The sequence below is a fragment of the Tursiops truncatus genome, chromosome 5 (genome assembly GCF_011762595.2).
Source record: "Tursiops truncatus isolate mTurTru1 chromosome 5, mTurTru1.mat.Y, whole genome shotgun sequence".
NCBI classification, from domain to species: Eukaryota; Metazoa; Chordata; class Mammalia; order Artiodactyla; family Delphinidae; genus Tursiops; species Tursiops truncatus.
Window position 1 is genome coordinate 25,518,229 of NC_047038.1, and position 17,503 is coordinate 25,535,731.

At 35.1% G+C, this 17,503-nt stretch overlaps 1 protein-coding gene across 1 annotated transcript in view; it reads left to right on the forward strand.

Moving 5' to 3' along the window:
* LOC141275670 (bifunctional heparan sulfate N-deacetylase/N-sulfotransferase 4) overlaps nt 1–17,503 on the forward strand; it is a 139,248-nt gene that overhangs the window by 98,839 nt on the left and 22,906 nt on the right. The window contains exon 3 of the mRNA XM_073804696.1: nt 4,298–4,452. Coding sequence (XP_073660797.1) covers nt 4,298–4,452 — 155 coding nt within the window. The remainder of the gene's footprint in view (nt 1–4,297; nt 4,453–17,503) is intronic.

The window sequence follows — 17,503 nt, forward strand, 5'->3', positions numbered from 1 at the left end:
TATTTCATTTTTAAATTTCTTCAAAACTTAACATACAGTTTAAAACAAAGATGATAACGATGTATTGTGAGATCTATAATACATGTAGAAGTTTTATAGTTTTAGCTTCTATTTCTAGTTTTCAGCACCTATTCTAGGTCCTTTGCTTTATAGCACTATAAGTTTTTAAAATATCCATCAATTTCTTTTAAAAAGCTTCCTAAGATTATGAATCTATAGATTTATTTTAGAATCTGAATCCATAGATAATTCAGGGAAAATTGATCTAGCCACAAAATTGAGTCTTTTGACCCATGAACACTCATATCTCTCTATTTATTTAGGGCTTTAAAATTTTGTCTCAGAAATAATAAGGTAGTTTTTATTGTAGCGGTCTTAGACATTTTTCTTAAATTTATGGGTATTTTATGTTTTTTGATACTATTGTGAATGGCGTTTTGTACTTTTATTTTGTAATTGTTCACTGTCCTAGTATACAGAATAGCAAATGGTTCTTTAAATACTAATCTTGTAGTCTTCCTATATTCACCTATTAGTTATAATAGTTTTTATTGTAGATTCTTTAGGATTTTCAATATGTACAATCATGTCATCTGCGAATAAAGTAAGTTTTACTTTTTCCTTTCACATCTGTAGGCCTTTTATTATCTTTTTATTGAGTTGGCAAGGATCTCCATTACAACACTGAATGAAAGTGATGAGATCACACATCCTTGCCTTGTCCCCAGTATTAGGTGGAAAACATTTAGTTTGGCATTAAATATAACAGCTGTAGATTTTTTTCTGTAGATGCTTTTTATTGGGTTGAGGAAGTTCCATCTACTCCTAGTTTGCTGAGGAACTTTTAAAATATATGTGCAAAGGGCTTCCCTGATGGCGCAGTGGTTGAGAGTCCGCCTGCCGATGCAGGGGACACTGGTTCGTGCCCTAGTCCGGGAAGATCCCACATGCCGCGGAGCAGCTGGGCCCGTGAGCCATGGCCGCTGAGCCTGCACGTCCGGAGCCTGTGCTCCGCAACGGAAGAGGCCACAACAGTGAGAGGACCGCATACCGCAAAAAAAAAAAAAAAAAAAATATATATATATATATATATATATATATATGTGTGTGTGTGTGTGTATATATATATATATATATATGTGTGTGCATGATTGTTGAATTTCTCCAGTACTTTTTCTGCATCTATCAGGATGGTTATAGAGTTTTTCTCTTTGATACGATGTATTGCATTTATTTATGTATCTGATTTTAATGTCACAACTGTGCCTTATGGAAACTAACCTATGGCCCAAATCTTGCTAAAATTATTCTTATTTTGGCAGATTTAAAAACTTCTAGAAGCACGCTATTTTCTCATAACACAGATCCTCCAAGAGCGGAAACAAAGAAATGAGTGCATAAATATTTTACTTCTGAATTAAAATACTTTTATCCTCTGGGAATCAGTAAAGCAAAATGATATAACATTTAAATGAAAACAAAAAATACCATATTTTTAATTAACAATGATGTAGATTTGAATCTAGATCAGGTTAGAAGTGAAAGGCTCAGTTTGAACACAGACACCTTAATGTACTAGAACTTGTGCTAAATATAGTCATGTATGAACTGTAAATTTTATTCTCAAGTGTAATTTAATCATAAACTAGGTATAAAAAATAAGTGTATACAAGGAGTCAAAAGTTTAATATTTTAATTTAGCTATATTTGAAAATATTTGAAATTCTTCTTTGGTCCCTCAGCATGACTTGAGATCACATTTTTCATTAAACAATTTCTAGTGTCATGAGCTAGGCTTATGTGGCTTTGAATTATATGACCTGTATAAAATAAGAGAAAGGCTGATAGGGAATTAATCCTAGGAGTAAAAAAAGAGGTTTTAAATATCACTGTTAACCTTGTGGGGAGTACTTATAAATTAACACACTCTCTGGTATAAAAATCACCAAGATTTTAGGATCAATTATACATCTGTTTATATCAATAGTTGGCAAAATTTTCTTTAAATGAGTAATTGACCTCTTTCTTGGTCAAGTATGCATTATGTGCTTCCTGCCGCTTCCAATAACAATCTATGGAGTTTAAAGTGAATGGAAGCATTTCTCAAACATTGTATATTCAAAGCACAACAGGACTGTGGGAGAACGATCAATTCATTCATCTCATGTGACATAAAGTAGCCCTTTCTAATCTGTGCCTTAGTCTGCTAAATTATGACCATGAGAGACACTTGGTCTATGGCATAAATACTTCATACTTAAAATCCATCTGAGGAAGTGACAAACTTCTCTTCATTTGGATTTCAATATTTGAAATTCTCAATATATTAACAAAAGCCAATGAATTGTAAGTCTATATTACTAACAGTAGAATTTTTGTCTGCTTATCTAATTCATAGAACTTTATCACATTCAGAAGTCCTGTTTCTTTACCTTTTATATATTTATATAGTAGCAACTGTTATAGCAGTAACTGCCAAAATACTAACTAAACTTGGTGGTCCTTACACCTTTTGAGAATTATGGATTATGGAATATATACCAAGAATGTTGCATATACATAAATACACACAGAAATTGACATGCACTTAAGCAGACATATGAAGGCTCTAAAATTCACTGACTGTATATATTAAGACTGAATTAAATTATTCCCTTATTTACTCTCCTGGGGAAGTGGCATGATACAATGCCTATTAAAGGGATCCAGTCTCTGACTTCAAGAATTTAATAATATAGGCAGGCAACATTTTTCATAATGTGTGGAAACATGTAAATTTAGAACGCCACAGGTATAAACCAGTAGATACTATTTTTAAGAAGAAACTGATCCTAATGTTTATGAATGCTAACTATCTGCAATTCACAATGTTAACTGCTTTAATAGATTGATCTCCTAGACTCTTCACAAGAGCCTGTGAGATAGATATTCATTTCCCCATTTTTAAACCAGGAAACCAAGACTCAAAGAAGTTAACTTATACAAGATCACATAGCCAAATGTATACTTTAACAAATGTATGCTTTAACCATTTCATGGCACTACTTCATGATTCATGCAATCTTTACTATAGGGCACTCAAATGGAATATTTAAAGAAGAGTCTTTTAAAATTTTTCCTTAATATTTATCTAAGTAAAGGATATAAAATCACCTATAAAACATACTCCAATTTAAAAAAAAATAATCCAAATAAATATACCTCACACTGTAAGCCAGGATTTGTTACTTTACTTATTTGGTTAAGTATCTAGAGAGCACATAGGAATCAATTCGTATACTATTGATTCAGAATATTTTAAAATTGGGCTGAATGTTGTAAAATTGTACAAAAACTATGAATTCATACAGTGAAAATATTTTTGGATAGCCTGCAACATAGTGAATTTCCTTGGAACTAAGTTGCTGATGTTGTTTTTCCTTCCTTTCTTTAATTTTTTTCACTTGTGGCATGACAAATACTTTTTTGTATGCATTGGGCATTGTTAGCAAATTTTCCTAATAGAGGATGAGAAATTAATGTTAGTTTTAAATTCCCAAGTCAAGTTTCTATTGTGTTAATAGATTTATTGTTTACATTTTATAAAATATTTATATCAAAATGAGAAATGTTTGTTCATAATGGTAAGTTTAAAATGTAAGGACACAAACGTATTTATACAGTAAGACTTCAACTTTTAAAAAAATAAGTAGAAAAGGATTTAACGAAAGATACCGAAACGTTTCCACTGGGTTAGTTCTGGAAGATGTTTTTTTGTTTGGTTTGGTTTTTTGTTTTTATGTATCACTTGTCTATCCTTCTCACATTTCTTCAGTAAGCACATATTATTTTATATTCAGAAAAAAATCAACAAACTTCATCAATTAAATTTAAAGATTTTTCAGCTTAATATTAGACATATGCAGAAATATTTTTAAGAGTAAAAAGAATAATCACCTTTGACTACGCTTCCCCTATGTATGCAACGAAGGAGAGAATTAAGAGTTAATGAATTTAAAACAAAAATAAATTGACTAATACTCGGTCTTTTTTTTTATTACCACCATATGCTAGCTATTCTAAACAATGTCAGTGATAAAATTCCCCTAAATTCTAAATCTAAACAACTATCTGCACTTACCACCCCCCCCAACCCGCATTGCCTCTGATGTAATTTAGGGTATGGTCATTTCTCTTTTATTAGAACAACACAAAATCGGATTTATGTATCAGGAGCAAGAAGAATAACAAAAATATGACAAGCATAACCTTTAGTTAATATAGAATTTTCACTTAAGCCATTTTATATGCTGTACAGGGACTGAAGAGGAGGATGAAGGAGATGACCTTTTACTTCATTCTGTGGATGAGTTCTGGTGGTTTCCTCACATGTGGAGCCACATGCAGCCCCATCTCTTCCACAATGAGTCATCTTTAGTGGAGCAGATGATTCTCAACAAGGAATTTGCACTGGTGAGCACATTTTATTGCAGAATTTTTCAAACTATGAGTTGTGATATATTGTAAAATCAATTTATTGGATTTAATCTAGTAGAAATATATAGAATGAAACAGAAGATACCAGAGTGCATCACAAGCATTAAGGGTACACATTGCTTTGTATTATTTCGTTTCAGGCACGTGTGTGTATTTGTATTGGGTCGTGATGTGCTGTAAAATGTATTTCAGAAAAATTGGTCGTTGACAGAGAGTTACCATCTCCTGATTTATGGAAGGGTTATTCTATGAAGAGGGAAAATAGTACTTTCTCCATTGTATTTCTAGTACATGATAATTGCCGTCTCAAAAAGTATTTGTTGCAAGGGTGAATAAATAGACGGATAAATTGAATCATTAGAACAATGGCTCTAGATCAGTGCTTCTCAAACTTTAGCATGTAACTTTTTCACCTAGAAGACTTTTTAAGACACAGATGCTAGGCCCACTCCTGGAGTTTCTGGTTTAGTAGATTGTCCAAGAGGCCTGAGAATTTGGATTTCCAACAATTTCTCAGAGGATACCCTTGCTGCTGGGACTGCACTTTGAGAACCACTGTTCTGGACTAGCAGTTGGCAAACTGTGGCCTATGGGTCAGATCTGGCCTGCTGATTGCTTTTTATTGTTCCTGAACGAAGATAGTTTTGTTTGGGGTTCTCTAAATTACGTATTAAAATGAAAAACAAAGACAGTAATATTCTGTGACATAAAAATTATATAAAATTCAAATTTCAATGTCCATAAATAAAGTGTTATTGGAACAGTACCACAACTCTTCTCTTTATGCATTGTCTGCAGCTGCTTTTTCACTGCAACAGCAGAGTTGGGTAGTTGCAAAAGAGATTATATGTCCCACAGAGCCCAAAATATTAACTATCTGGACCTTTACCGAGAAAGTCTGTCCACCCCTGTGCTGGATATCAAGTAAATCATGTATCCTTTTAACAATCTAATGAAAGAAATATTTTCCCCAGAAAAATACTCAGATGCATATTCTCACATCTTCACACAGTGTGGCAGTTGGTCACAAGGGGTATGTGAATTCCCCAAAGACCCTGGGCCCCAGTTAAAATCTCTGTCTTCAAGTTTTCATTTAAAATAAACAGTTCATTTGCACTGTATGATTGCTGATATGTTTAATTTTTTAAAAGCCAAATTGGGAGGCGTAGACCCAAGGCCATATGAGTACAATGATATTTAATAATGTTATGCCTAGCTATTATGTTAATGGCTCACCCCTCTTTCCATCTCTAAAGCTCCAGGACTGTGTCAAATCTGCACATAGGATCCTTACTAGTAAGTGTGGGAGTATAAAAAGCAGTTAAGATCATTAACTCAATCGCCAGATTTCCTGTGTTTGAATCCTGACCTTCCATCAATGGCTGCTTGATCTTGAACAAAAATTACTTAGACTCTGTGTCTCAGTTTCCCCATCTGTAAAAATGAAAATAATCATGACAACTACCTCATACGACTGTTTTGAGGAAATGTATAATGTGCTTAGAGCAGTGCCTGGAATACAATAAGTATTCAATGTGTGTTAATTAATCAATTATGATATTTCTAAATCCAGACAATTATGCAGTTGTCTTACTTTACAAAAGCCAAATATTTTTCAAAATATGGATTCATAAAAGTTTGATCCTCACTCACTTTTGGGGAATGTCTAAAAATTTTGTACTGCTTCATAATGTTGGAAAATTAAGTAAATATTCCTTTTTCAAAAAAATAAACTTACCTTGAGTAAGCATGCTGAATTCTCTCAGTGCAGTTACCTTGAAAATAGACTGTGTTTATCTTTTGGCTTAAACCTCCCCCACCCCACCTCATTCCCACTCTGAAGGCTTGCTTTTTAGGCATGTAGATTATATTTCATAATGGTTGATTTCACCTGTTTGTGTAATTTTTTTTTAAAGCCATGCTGAGAGCACTGGGAAAGACTCAGATGTAATTGCTTTGTAATGAAATGTTGAAAGCTATTTAGAGTCCATTCAGAACAATTACATTTGTTTAGTTGGTGGCTAGAAACTAGACTGAAGCCTATAAATATACTTTGTAAGAAAAATATTATATGTTGCATAATCAAAATATGATAACTAAAGTGAAGTCCGTTAAACACACATAGTGAAATGACATTGTCCTTTTCCTTCTGGTGTTGAGCTCAATAAAACTTCTCAAGATTCTTCAAGCAGTGACATTCAGAACCCCACCTTTAACTGTAAACCTAAGATGGCAATATGTGTGTTGTTCAAAGAGCCAGGAAATGTATTTCTTTCTTATTAAATTATTATCTTTCCGTGCCCAGATGACACTTCAAAACCCTCAACAGTATCAAGATGGGATAGGGTAGTGGAAAGCACTATATTAACAGGCTAAATTTTATCCCTGACAGCTAGTAACAAGTTCTAATACAGCTGGCAACACATTTAATATCTTTATGCCTCGGTTTCCTCCCCTGAGATGGTAATGATTCCTTTTTTCACGCTAAACTACAGAGTTTTTAGGTAATTAATTTAAATCAACTCATCTGCCAACCAAAAGCACGGGGCCAGATAATCCACTGATCAATTCCAATTCCAAAATTCCTTGATCATTGACATCAGTCCACAAATTTGGAATGGACATCTTGAAATACTCATCTAGCTGCAATCGAAGCAATTATGGGAAGAGATTTTCAAACTAAATGACCAATTTATACTGAAAAAAATCAAAAGTGTTTAAATCTCTTTTTTCTTTCATCCTGACTTTCCTCCCTATTCCTTGATATGACCTTGTCTGGTAGAGGGACTATCAGTGAAAGGCACAGTTGTTCTCACAACATGTACAAAAATGATTCAAATAACATATTAGTAGCTTCATACTGATATTTCAAAAACTGTTAATCAATTGAATGGTTCCATTTGTAGAATTTCTCCATTCTCTCTGGATAGAGTTTATTTTCTGTTGTAATATGTCTAAAGGTCATGAGACAAACATATTGCAAGGCTGTTTCTTTACTATTTCATTATGTCAGAAGAACTATTATTACTGTACAGCATCATTATTTCTTAATCCATGCACACTATGTATGCAGTGTGAATGTTTGTATGTATGGGCAGTTACATGTATGTCTGTTTAATCCATGAGCACATGTGTATGCAGTGTGAGTGTGCGTATATATATATATGTATGTATGTTTAATCCATGAACATATATGCCATGAGTGTGCGTGCATGTGTATGTTTTTATAGAAGGTGTTAATCTAATGATTAGCACAGGCAACCCAGATATGGTCATTGCAAGACACTATACTTGTATGGCAGTAGGGTAGGGGGAAATAATTTTGATCCTTTTTTTTTTTTTTTTTTAATAAATCATACTGTTAGTATGATTAGTTTTATTTTAGTGACTTTTTATTGTCACTAAATAAAAACAACACTTCAAAGATGACAACAGAGGGCTTCCCTGGTGGCACAGTCATTGACAATCCGCCTGCCGATGCAGGGGACATGGGTTCGTGCCCCAGTCCGGGAAGATCCCACATGCCATGGAGCGGCTGGGCCCGTGGGCCATGGCCGCTGAGCCTGTGCGTCCGGAGCCTGTGCTGTGCAACGGGAGAGGCCACAACAGTGAGAGGCCCGCGTACTGCAAAAAAGAAAAGATGACCACAGAAAAATTAAGGCTAAGGAGAATAAGAATAATCGACTAATATTAAAATGCTTGATGAAAAAGCTACCAAAAATCATTCCTGGCTTAACCCACATCTCCTTCTCAAACACAGAGAGAATGCCTGTAGCATAAACCTGATTTTTTTTTTTTTCACAATAGATTTGTGGGGGAAAAGTAAGAAATGGTGGTTTGTTGTTATAAGTTTTGTATATAGATTCATTAAAATTTCGAAATGAGTGGAGCTTTTCAGTTCACTAATAGTAGCAGACCAAAAATATCCCAAAGGGAAAAAGAGCACTTTCCGTGTTCAGTGGTAACTTTTCAAAAATGCTGTCAGGTTTTTTTTGACATTTTATCAAACATTTGGAAGCCTTATTCATAAGTAAATAAGTAAAGGATTCTTGAAATAAAGGCACAGGTTTTTAAATCTGCTTTTAAAACACTACACGTATTTATGAACTCTATATAATTTTTTTCATAATAAGCACAATATCCCTGATATGAAAAATTCTGACATTTAAATTGTTCTCATAGAAACCCAAACTGTTCAAAGAGCAACTATGGGGCTTCCCTGGTGGCGCGGTGGTTGAGAGTCCGCCTGCCGATGCAGGGGATACGGGTTCGTGCCCCGGTCCGGGAAGATCCCACATGCCGCGGAGCGGCTGGGCCCGTGAGCCATGGCCGCTGAGCCTGCGTGTCCGGAGTCTGTGCTCCGAAACGGGAGAGGCCACAGCAGTGAGAGGCCCACGTACCGTAAAAAAAAAAAAAAAAAAAAATAGAGCAACTATGAACAATCTTTGTGTCGTAATGACCTGCACACTAAATCAGCTATGTAGAGATTTCAATTAAAAAATAAAGGAGTATGATAGTGGAATTAATGGCACAATGAAATAAAACAGAGGGAGAGCTGCCTTTCAATAGCTGCTGAGCCTCTATGTTTACTAAATGATGCAGTGTGTAGCCTTATGCTGTACATCAAATACCAGATGTCAAAAAACCCTGATAATTACAACTAATAACGTATTTCAATGGTAGGAAATGTAGAGAAGGTAATAATATTTAATCAAAAGTAAAACTGTGAACAAATATTGATTTGATGAAAGTTTACTATGGAGCAAATAGTATATTTTGGAGGTTCAGTGATGTATAAGGCAGTCTGTACACTCAGCAGAGTGGACATTTACATGAACATGGACTTAGATAAAATATAAAGAAGTAAAGCATCCAGGCAAAGAAAAGTTTGAAATATTTTCAGCAATTGCATGAGTTCTTGAGGGATCCTTCAGAATACATACCCTTGTGGTACAAATATCCATGTAAAATACTTTGGTAATTGAGTGTATTTGTCATCTATTACTTCATAACAAATTAGCCCAAGACTTAACAACTTAAAACAACACACACTGATATCTAACAGTTTGTGTAGGTCAGAAAGTTGAATATGACTTAACTGGATCCTGCAGTTCAGGATCTCTTAAAAGACTTCAACCAAGGTGTCAGCTGGGGCAGCAGTCATTTCAAGGCTCAACTAGAGAGTGGACCAGCTCTGAAGTTCACTCACATGGTTGTTGACAAGATTCAGTTCCTCATGGATTGTAAGACTATGGACCTGAGTTTCTCCTCAGTTGTTGCCTGGGTCCACCCTCCGTTCCTCACCATGTGGGCCACTCTAGAGGGCAACTCACAACATGCAGATTGTTTTGGCTCTTTGAAGTTCTTTGAAATTACCATATGAATTGTAGGATCAGCTTATCAATTTCTGCACAATGGCCGGCTGGAATTTGGATAAGGATAGCATTGAATCCACAGATCAATTTGGGAAATATTGTCATCTTAACAACATTAGCTCTTCTGATACATAAACATGGGCTGTTTTTTCATTTATTTAGGTGGTCTTTAATTTCTTCCAACAATATTTTATAATTTTCAGGGTCTATGTTTTACACTGCTTTTATTAAAAATAATCCTAAGTATTGTATTCTTTTTAATGCTATTGTAAATGGAAATTTTTATTAATTTCATTTTCACATTGTTCATTTTTATGTATAGAAGTACAATTGATTTTTGTATATGGACCTTGTAACCTTCAAATTTGCTGTACTCACTTATTAGTTCTAGAGGTTTTTTTAATGGATTCCTCAGGATAGTCTATATGCAAGATCATGTTATATGTAAATAAAGATAGTTTTACTTCTTCTCCAGTTTGTATACAGTTTATTTCAGTTTATTGTTTAATTTCCCTGACTAGAACCTGGAATATAATGTTGAATAGAAATGGTAAGACCAAATATCCTTGTCTTATTCCTGATCTTAGGAGGGAAGCATCCAGTCCTTCACCATTAAGCATGATCTTAATTGTGGGCTTTTTATAGATACTCATTATCAAGTTGAATTTTCTGTCTATTCCTACTCAGTTGAGTATTTTTATCATAAAAGGCTGTTGGATTTGTCACATGATTTTTTTTTGGTGTCTATCCAGTTGATTATGTTTTTTTCTTTTTTTATTGTTATAGTATATTACATTAATTGATTTTTAGACGTTAAACCAACCTTATGTGTGTGTGATAAATCCCATTGACCATGGTGTATAATGCTTTTCATATGTTGTTGAATTTAACTGCTAGTGTTTTGTTGAGGGTTTTGCATCTATGTTCATAAGGATATTCATCTGTAGTTTTCTTTTATTATGATATCTTTGTCTGGTTGTGGTGTTAAGGTAATAATCAAATATACTGATGCACTTAACAGTGTCCTACATTTCTCTGAGATTCTACTGAATTTTCTTACTTTTTTCCTCTCAGTTCTTCAGACTGCATAATCTCTATGGATCTATCTTTAAGTTCATGGGATCTTTCTTCTGCCAGCTCTAATGTACTGTTGAACCTCTCTAATAAATTTTTCATTTTAGTAATTGTACTTTTCAATTGCAGGATTTCCACTTGATTCTTTTTTAATAATTTCTGTCTTTTTATTGATATGATCTATTTGATGAGTCACTGTTATCATATATTCCTTTATGTCTGGAAGTATGGTTTGTTTCAGTTCTTAGAATACATTTGAAATCTTTGTCTACTAAGTCTGGCATCTGGGCCCTTTAAAGACAGTTTGCATTGCTTATTTTATTGTCCTGTCTATAGGTCACCCTTCCAGTTTCTTTGCATATCTTGTAATTTTCTGCTTAAAACTGGACATTTTAAATAATTTTTGTAGCACTCTTGATATTGATTCCCTCCTCCCATCTCCAGGGTTTTGTTTTTGTTATTGTTATTTACTCATCAGTTTACTTGTTTAGTATATGATTGGGAAATTGAAGTGAAGACTTTTTCCCTTGTAGTGTGTAGCCTCAATGCTACTCCTCAGAGGCAGCACAGTCACTCTGTCATAACAGTATTTTTAGTAAGGTTGCTTTTACATCTTTTCCTGATGTCTCTATTAAGCTGTCTGCCTGTGGCAGACAGCTAGCCAGGTATAAAAGTTAGCTAGATAAGAACCTACAGTAATTACCAACAATATGCTTTATTGTTTTTGACAATGCCCTAGGATGCAAATTGTGCCATAGTCTGAACCACTGAAATGTGGGCCTTTTCACAGTAGTCTTTGAAGCCAGTATATGAGGCTTTTTATGACTCCAGGAGCAACCCGAGCTGTCTCTTTCCCCGATTCTGTCTAGTAAACTTTTGTTTGGTCTATTATCAGCTTGTTGTTAATCTTAATTAAAATGAAAACAACCTCCTCTTAATTGCTTATTATCAAAATCATCATTTGTTTTCAAGAGTGATCTTAGGTTTGAACTTCTTAACTCTCTGTCCCAAAAAAAGTTAGTTCCCTTTGAGAGAACTTAGGAACTCTCTCTTCTTATGGTGTGCCTCCTACCCTGGGCAAAATCTCTACACCAATGCTCCAGAGCTGAGGGTGGAGATAATGGCCCCTTCTCACAGAGTGATACCCAGATTTATGATCAGGGTGCTGGGTTGAGATAGTAGCCTCTGGTCCTCTCAGCTTGCCTCTCCTGGCTTAGAACTAGCACCCTATAATTGAGCTGGAGCCAGGACAAATCATGGTTCCAGTATTCTTGGTCTACATCTGGGGTACAGTTTCTGCTCTACAAGTTTGGCTGCCTTGAGGAGGAGAGGTACCCGCTGTGTTCTTGGCTGCACCCAACGTGGGTAGGGATTTTGCCACTTTAAACTAGAGCAAGTGGGGAAAGGGGTGGGCCATGGTCAAATGCTACACACTTTCACTGTTCTTACCAATCTTAGTAGATTTCTTGAATAAATATTTCTTTGCTGTATCTTCTTGGTTCATTTTCCAGAGATTTAAAATGCTTGGCATTTTAAAAAAATAATTTCTACCAGGTATGGTTGTTTTGCTGGAAAAGGGACCACGGAGCTCCTCACAGCACCATTCCAGATGTCTGAACTCTATCATCATTTTTTTTTAAGCTGGACATAGACTATTTTAAATGAAAGCTCGTGAATATTTTTTCATGCAGTGTCTTGCTGATAGTCTCTTAAAAGACTATAGATATTTCAAATGTATGTCCTTATTAAAGTATTTTCATATAACTGTCCTATTGATATAATAAAAGTTAAAAGTGTAGTTGCAAAATATGTACCCAAGAAGAGCTATTACCCATCTCTGCATATCTCTAAATGAATCATGTTTTGAATTGGAGAATAAAAGAGGACTTTCCAACTATTTTGATTTAATAAAAAATTACTCAGATTTAACTATAGTTATGGACAATTAGTTTAGACAGAAGACATCTTTACTATTATATATTTATCACTTGGCTTTGAAAAATGAAAGGACTGATATCTATCATTTCTTTTTTTTTTTAACATCTTTATTGGAGTATAATTGCTTTACAATGGTGTGTTAGTTTCTGCTATATAACAAAGTGAATCAGTTATACATATACATATGTTCCCATATCTCTTCCCTCTTGCGACTCCCTCCTTCCCACCCTCCCTATCCCACCCCTCTAGGTGGTCACAAACCACCGAGCTGATCTCCCTGTGCTATGCGGCTGCTTCCCACTAGCTATCTATTTTACATTTGGTAGTGTATATATGTCCACGCCACTCTCTCACTTTGTCACAGCTTACCATTCCCCCTCCCCATATCCTCAAGTCCATGCTCTAGTAGGTCTGTGTCTTTAATCCCGTCTTACCCCTAGGTACTTCAGGACCGTTTTTTTTTCTTATATTCCATATATATGTGTTAGCATACAGTATTTGTTTTCCTCTTTCTGACTTACTTCACTCTGTATGACAGACTCTACGTCCATCCACCTCACGACAAAAAATTCAATTTCTTTTCTTTTTATGGCTGAGTAATATTCCATTGTATATATGTGCCACATCTTTATCCATTCATCTGTTGATGGACACTTAGGTTACTTCCATGTCCTGGCTATTGTAAATAGAGCTGCAATGAACATTTTGGTACATGACTCTTTTTGAATTATGGTTTTCTCACGGTATATGCCCAGTAGTGGGATGGCAGTTCTACTTGCAGTATTTTAAGGAACCTCCATACTGTTCTCCATAGTGACTGTATCAATTTACATTCCCACCAACAGTGCAAGACTGTTCCCTTTTCTCCACACCCTCTACAGCATTTATTGTTTCTAGATTTTTTGATGATGGCCATTCTGACTGGTGTGAGATGATATCTCATTGTAGTTTTGATTTGCATTTCTCTAATGATTAATGATGTTGAGCATTCTTTCATGTGTTTGTTGGCAATCTGTATATCATCTTTGGAGAAATGTCTATTTAGGCCTTCTGCCATTTTTGGATTGGGTTGTTTGTTTTCTTGATATTGAGCTGCATGAGCTGCTTGTAAATTTTGGAGATTAATCCTTTGTCAGTTGCTTCATTTGCAAATATTTTCTCCCATTCTGAGGGTTGCCTTATTGCCTTGTTTATAGTTTCCTTTACTGTGCAGAAGCTTTTAAGTTTCATTAGGTCCCATTTGTTTATTTTTGTTTTTATTTCCATTTCTCTAGGAGGTGGGTCAAAAAGGATCTTGCTGTGATTTATCTCATAGAGTGTTCTGCCTATATTTTCCTCTAAGAGTTTGATAGTGTCTGGCCTTACATTTAGGTCTTTAATCCATTTTGAGCTTATTTTTGTGTATGGTGTTAGGGAGTGATCTAATCTCATACTTTTACATGTAGCTGTCCAGTTTTCCCAGCACCACTTACTGAAGAGGCTGTCCTTTCTCCACTGTACATTCCTGCCTCCTTTATCTAAGATAAGGTGACCATATGTGCATGGGTTTATCTCTGGGCTTTCTATCCTATTCCATTGATCTATGTTTCTGTTTTTGTGCCAGTACCATACTGTCTTGATTACTGTAGCTTTGTAGTATAGTCTGAAGTCAGGGAGCCTGATTCCTCCAGCTCCATTTTTCGTTCTCGAGATTGCTTTGGGTATTCGGGGTCTTTTGTGTTTCCATACAAATTGTGAAATTTTTTTTTCTAGTTCTGTGAAAAATACCAGTGGTAGTTTGATAGGGATTGCATTGACTCTGTAGATTGCTTTGGGTAGTAGAGTCATTTTCAGAATGTTGATTCTTCCAATCCAAGAACATGGTACATCTCTCCATCTGTTTGTATCATCTTTAATTTCTTTCCTCAGTGTCTTGTAATTTTCTGCATACAGGTCTTTTGTCTCCTTAGGTAGGTTTATTCCTAGATATTTTATTGTTTTTGTTGCAGTGGTAAATGGGAGTGCTTTCTTAATTTCACTTTAAGATTTTTCATCATTAGTGTGTAAGAATGCCAGAGATTTCTGTGCATTAATTTTGTATCCTGCTACTTTACCAAATTCATTGCTTAGCTCTAGTAGTTTTCTGGTAGCATCTTTAGGATTCTCTATGTAGAGTATCATGTCATCTGCAAACAGTAACACCTTTACTTCTTCTTTTCTGATTTGGATTCCTTTTATTTCTTTTTCTTCTCTGGTTGCTGTGGCTAAAACTTCTAAAACTATGTTGAATAAGAGTGATGAGAATGGGCAACCTTGTCTTGTTCCTGATCTTAGTGGAAACAGTTTCAGTTTTTCACCATTGAGGATGATGTTGGCTGTGGGCTTGTCATATATGGCCTTTATTATGTTGAGGAAAGTTCACTCTATGCCTACTTTCTGCAGGGTTTTTATCATAAATGGGTGTTGAATTTTGTCGAAAGCTTTCTCTGCATCTATTGAGATGATCATATGGTTTTTCTCCTTCAATTTGTTAATATGGTGTATCACGTTGATTGATTTGTGTTTATTGAAGAATCCTTGCATTCCTGGAATAAACCCCACTTGTTGATGGTGTATGATCCTTTTAATGTGTTGTTGGATTCTGTTTGCTAGTATTTTGTTGAGTATTTTTGCATCTATGTTCATCAGTGATATTGGCCTCTAGTTTTCTTTCTTTGTGACATCTTCGTCTGATTTTGGTATCAGGGTGATGGTGGCCTCATAGAATGAGTTTGGGAGTGTTTCTCCCTCTGGTATATTTTGGAAGAGTTTGAGAAGGATAGGTGTTAGCTCTTCTCTAAATGTTTGATAGAATTCACCTGTATAGCCATCTGGTCCTGGGCTTTTATTTGTTGGAAGATTTTTAATCACAGTTTCAATTTCAGTGCTTGTGATTGGTCTGTTCATATTTTCTATTTCTTCCTGGTTCAGTCTCAGCAGGTTGTGCATTTCTAAGAATTTGTTCATTTCTTCCAGGTTGTCCATTTTATTGGCATAGAGTTGCTTGTAGTAATCTCTCACGATCCTTTATATTTCTGCAGTGTCAGTTGTTACTTCTTTTTCATTTCTAATTCTATTGATTTGAGTCTTCCTTTTTTTCTTGATGAGCCTGGCTAGTGGTTTATCAATTTTGTTTATCTTTTCAAAGAACGATCTTTTAGTTTTATTGATCTTTGCTATCGTTTCCTTCATTTCTTTTTCATTTATTTCTGATCTGATCTTTATGATTTCTTTCCTTCTGCTAACTTTGGGGTTAAGAAAATGGGAATAGGAACATACATATTGATAATTACCTTAAAAGTAAATGGATTAAATGCTCCCACCAAAAGACACAGACTGGCTGAATGGATACAAAAACAAGACCCATATATTTGCTGTCTGCAAGAGAACCACTTCAGACCTTGGGACACATACAGACTGAAAGTGAGGGGATGGAAAAAGATATTCCATGCAAATGGAAATCAAAAGAAAGCTGGAGAAGCAATTCTCATATGAGACAAGATAGACTTTAAAACAAAGATTATTACAAGAGACAAAGAAGGACACTACATCATGATCAAGGGATCGATCCAAGAAGAAGATATAACAATTGTAAATATTTATGCACCCAACATAGGAGCACCTCAATATATAAGGCAAATGCTAACAGCCATAAAAGGGGAAATCAACAGTAACACACCATAGTAGGGGACTTTAACACCCCAGTTTCACCAATAGACAGATCATTCAAAATGAAAATAAATAAGGAAACACAAGCTTTAAATGATACATTAAACAAGATGGACTTAATTGATATTTATAGGACATTCCATCCAAAAACAACAGAATACACATTTTTCTCAAGTGCTCATGGAATATTCTCCAGGATAGATCATATCTTGGATCACAAATCAAGCCTTGGTAAATTTAAGAAAATTGAAATCGTATCAAGTATGTTTTCCGACCACAACGCTATGAGACTAGTTATCAGTTACAGGAAAACATCTGTGAAAAATACAAGCACATGGAGGCTAAACAATACACTACTAAATGACCAAAAGAGCACTTAAGAAATCAAAGAGGGAAACAAAAAATACCTAGAAACAAATGACGATGGAGACACAATGACCCAAAACCTATGGGATGCAGCAAAAGCAGTTAAGAGGGAAGTTTATAGCAATACAATCCTACCTTAAGAAACAGGCAACATCTCAAATAAACAACCTAATCTTGCACCTAAGGCAATTAGAGAAAGAAGAATATCATCATTTCTTGACTAATTTGTTTCAGTAGCCTCTTCACTGGTCTCCAGTTCCACTCTTGACCCTGTGGAGTCTATTCTTATCAAAGTAACTACAATGATCTTGTTAACATGTAATTCAGATTCTGTGACATTTTGTCTGAAAGCCCTTCAAACTATCTTAAAAGAGCCCACAAGGCCCTAGCATCTGGCCCCTTATATTGTGTTCTATATGCTGCCATCTCATTTTTTAATGAATAATACTTGAAAGTCTCCAGTGCGCCTCCCTTCATGCAGTCCTTGATGATGACTGTTGTTTTTCAGTTATCACACTTGTGTTGTGCTGCTCCTCCCAGTTTGGTGACTCTGGTTTTGACCCCAGTTTTATCCTACTCTCCCTACA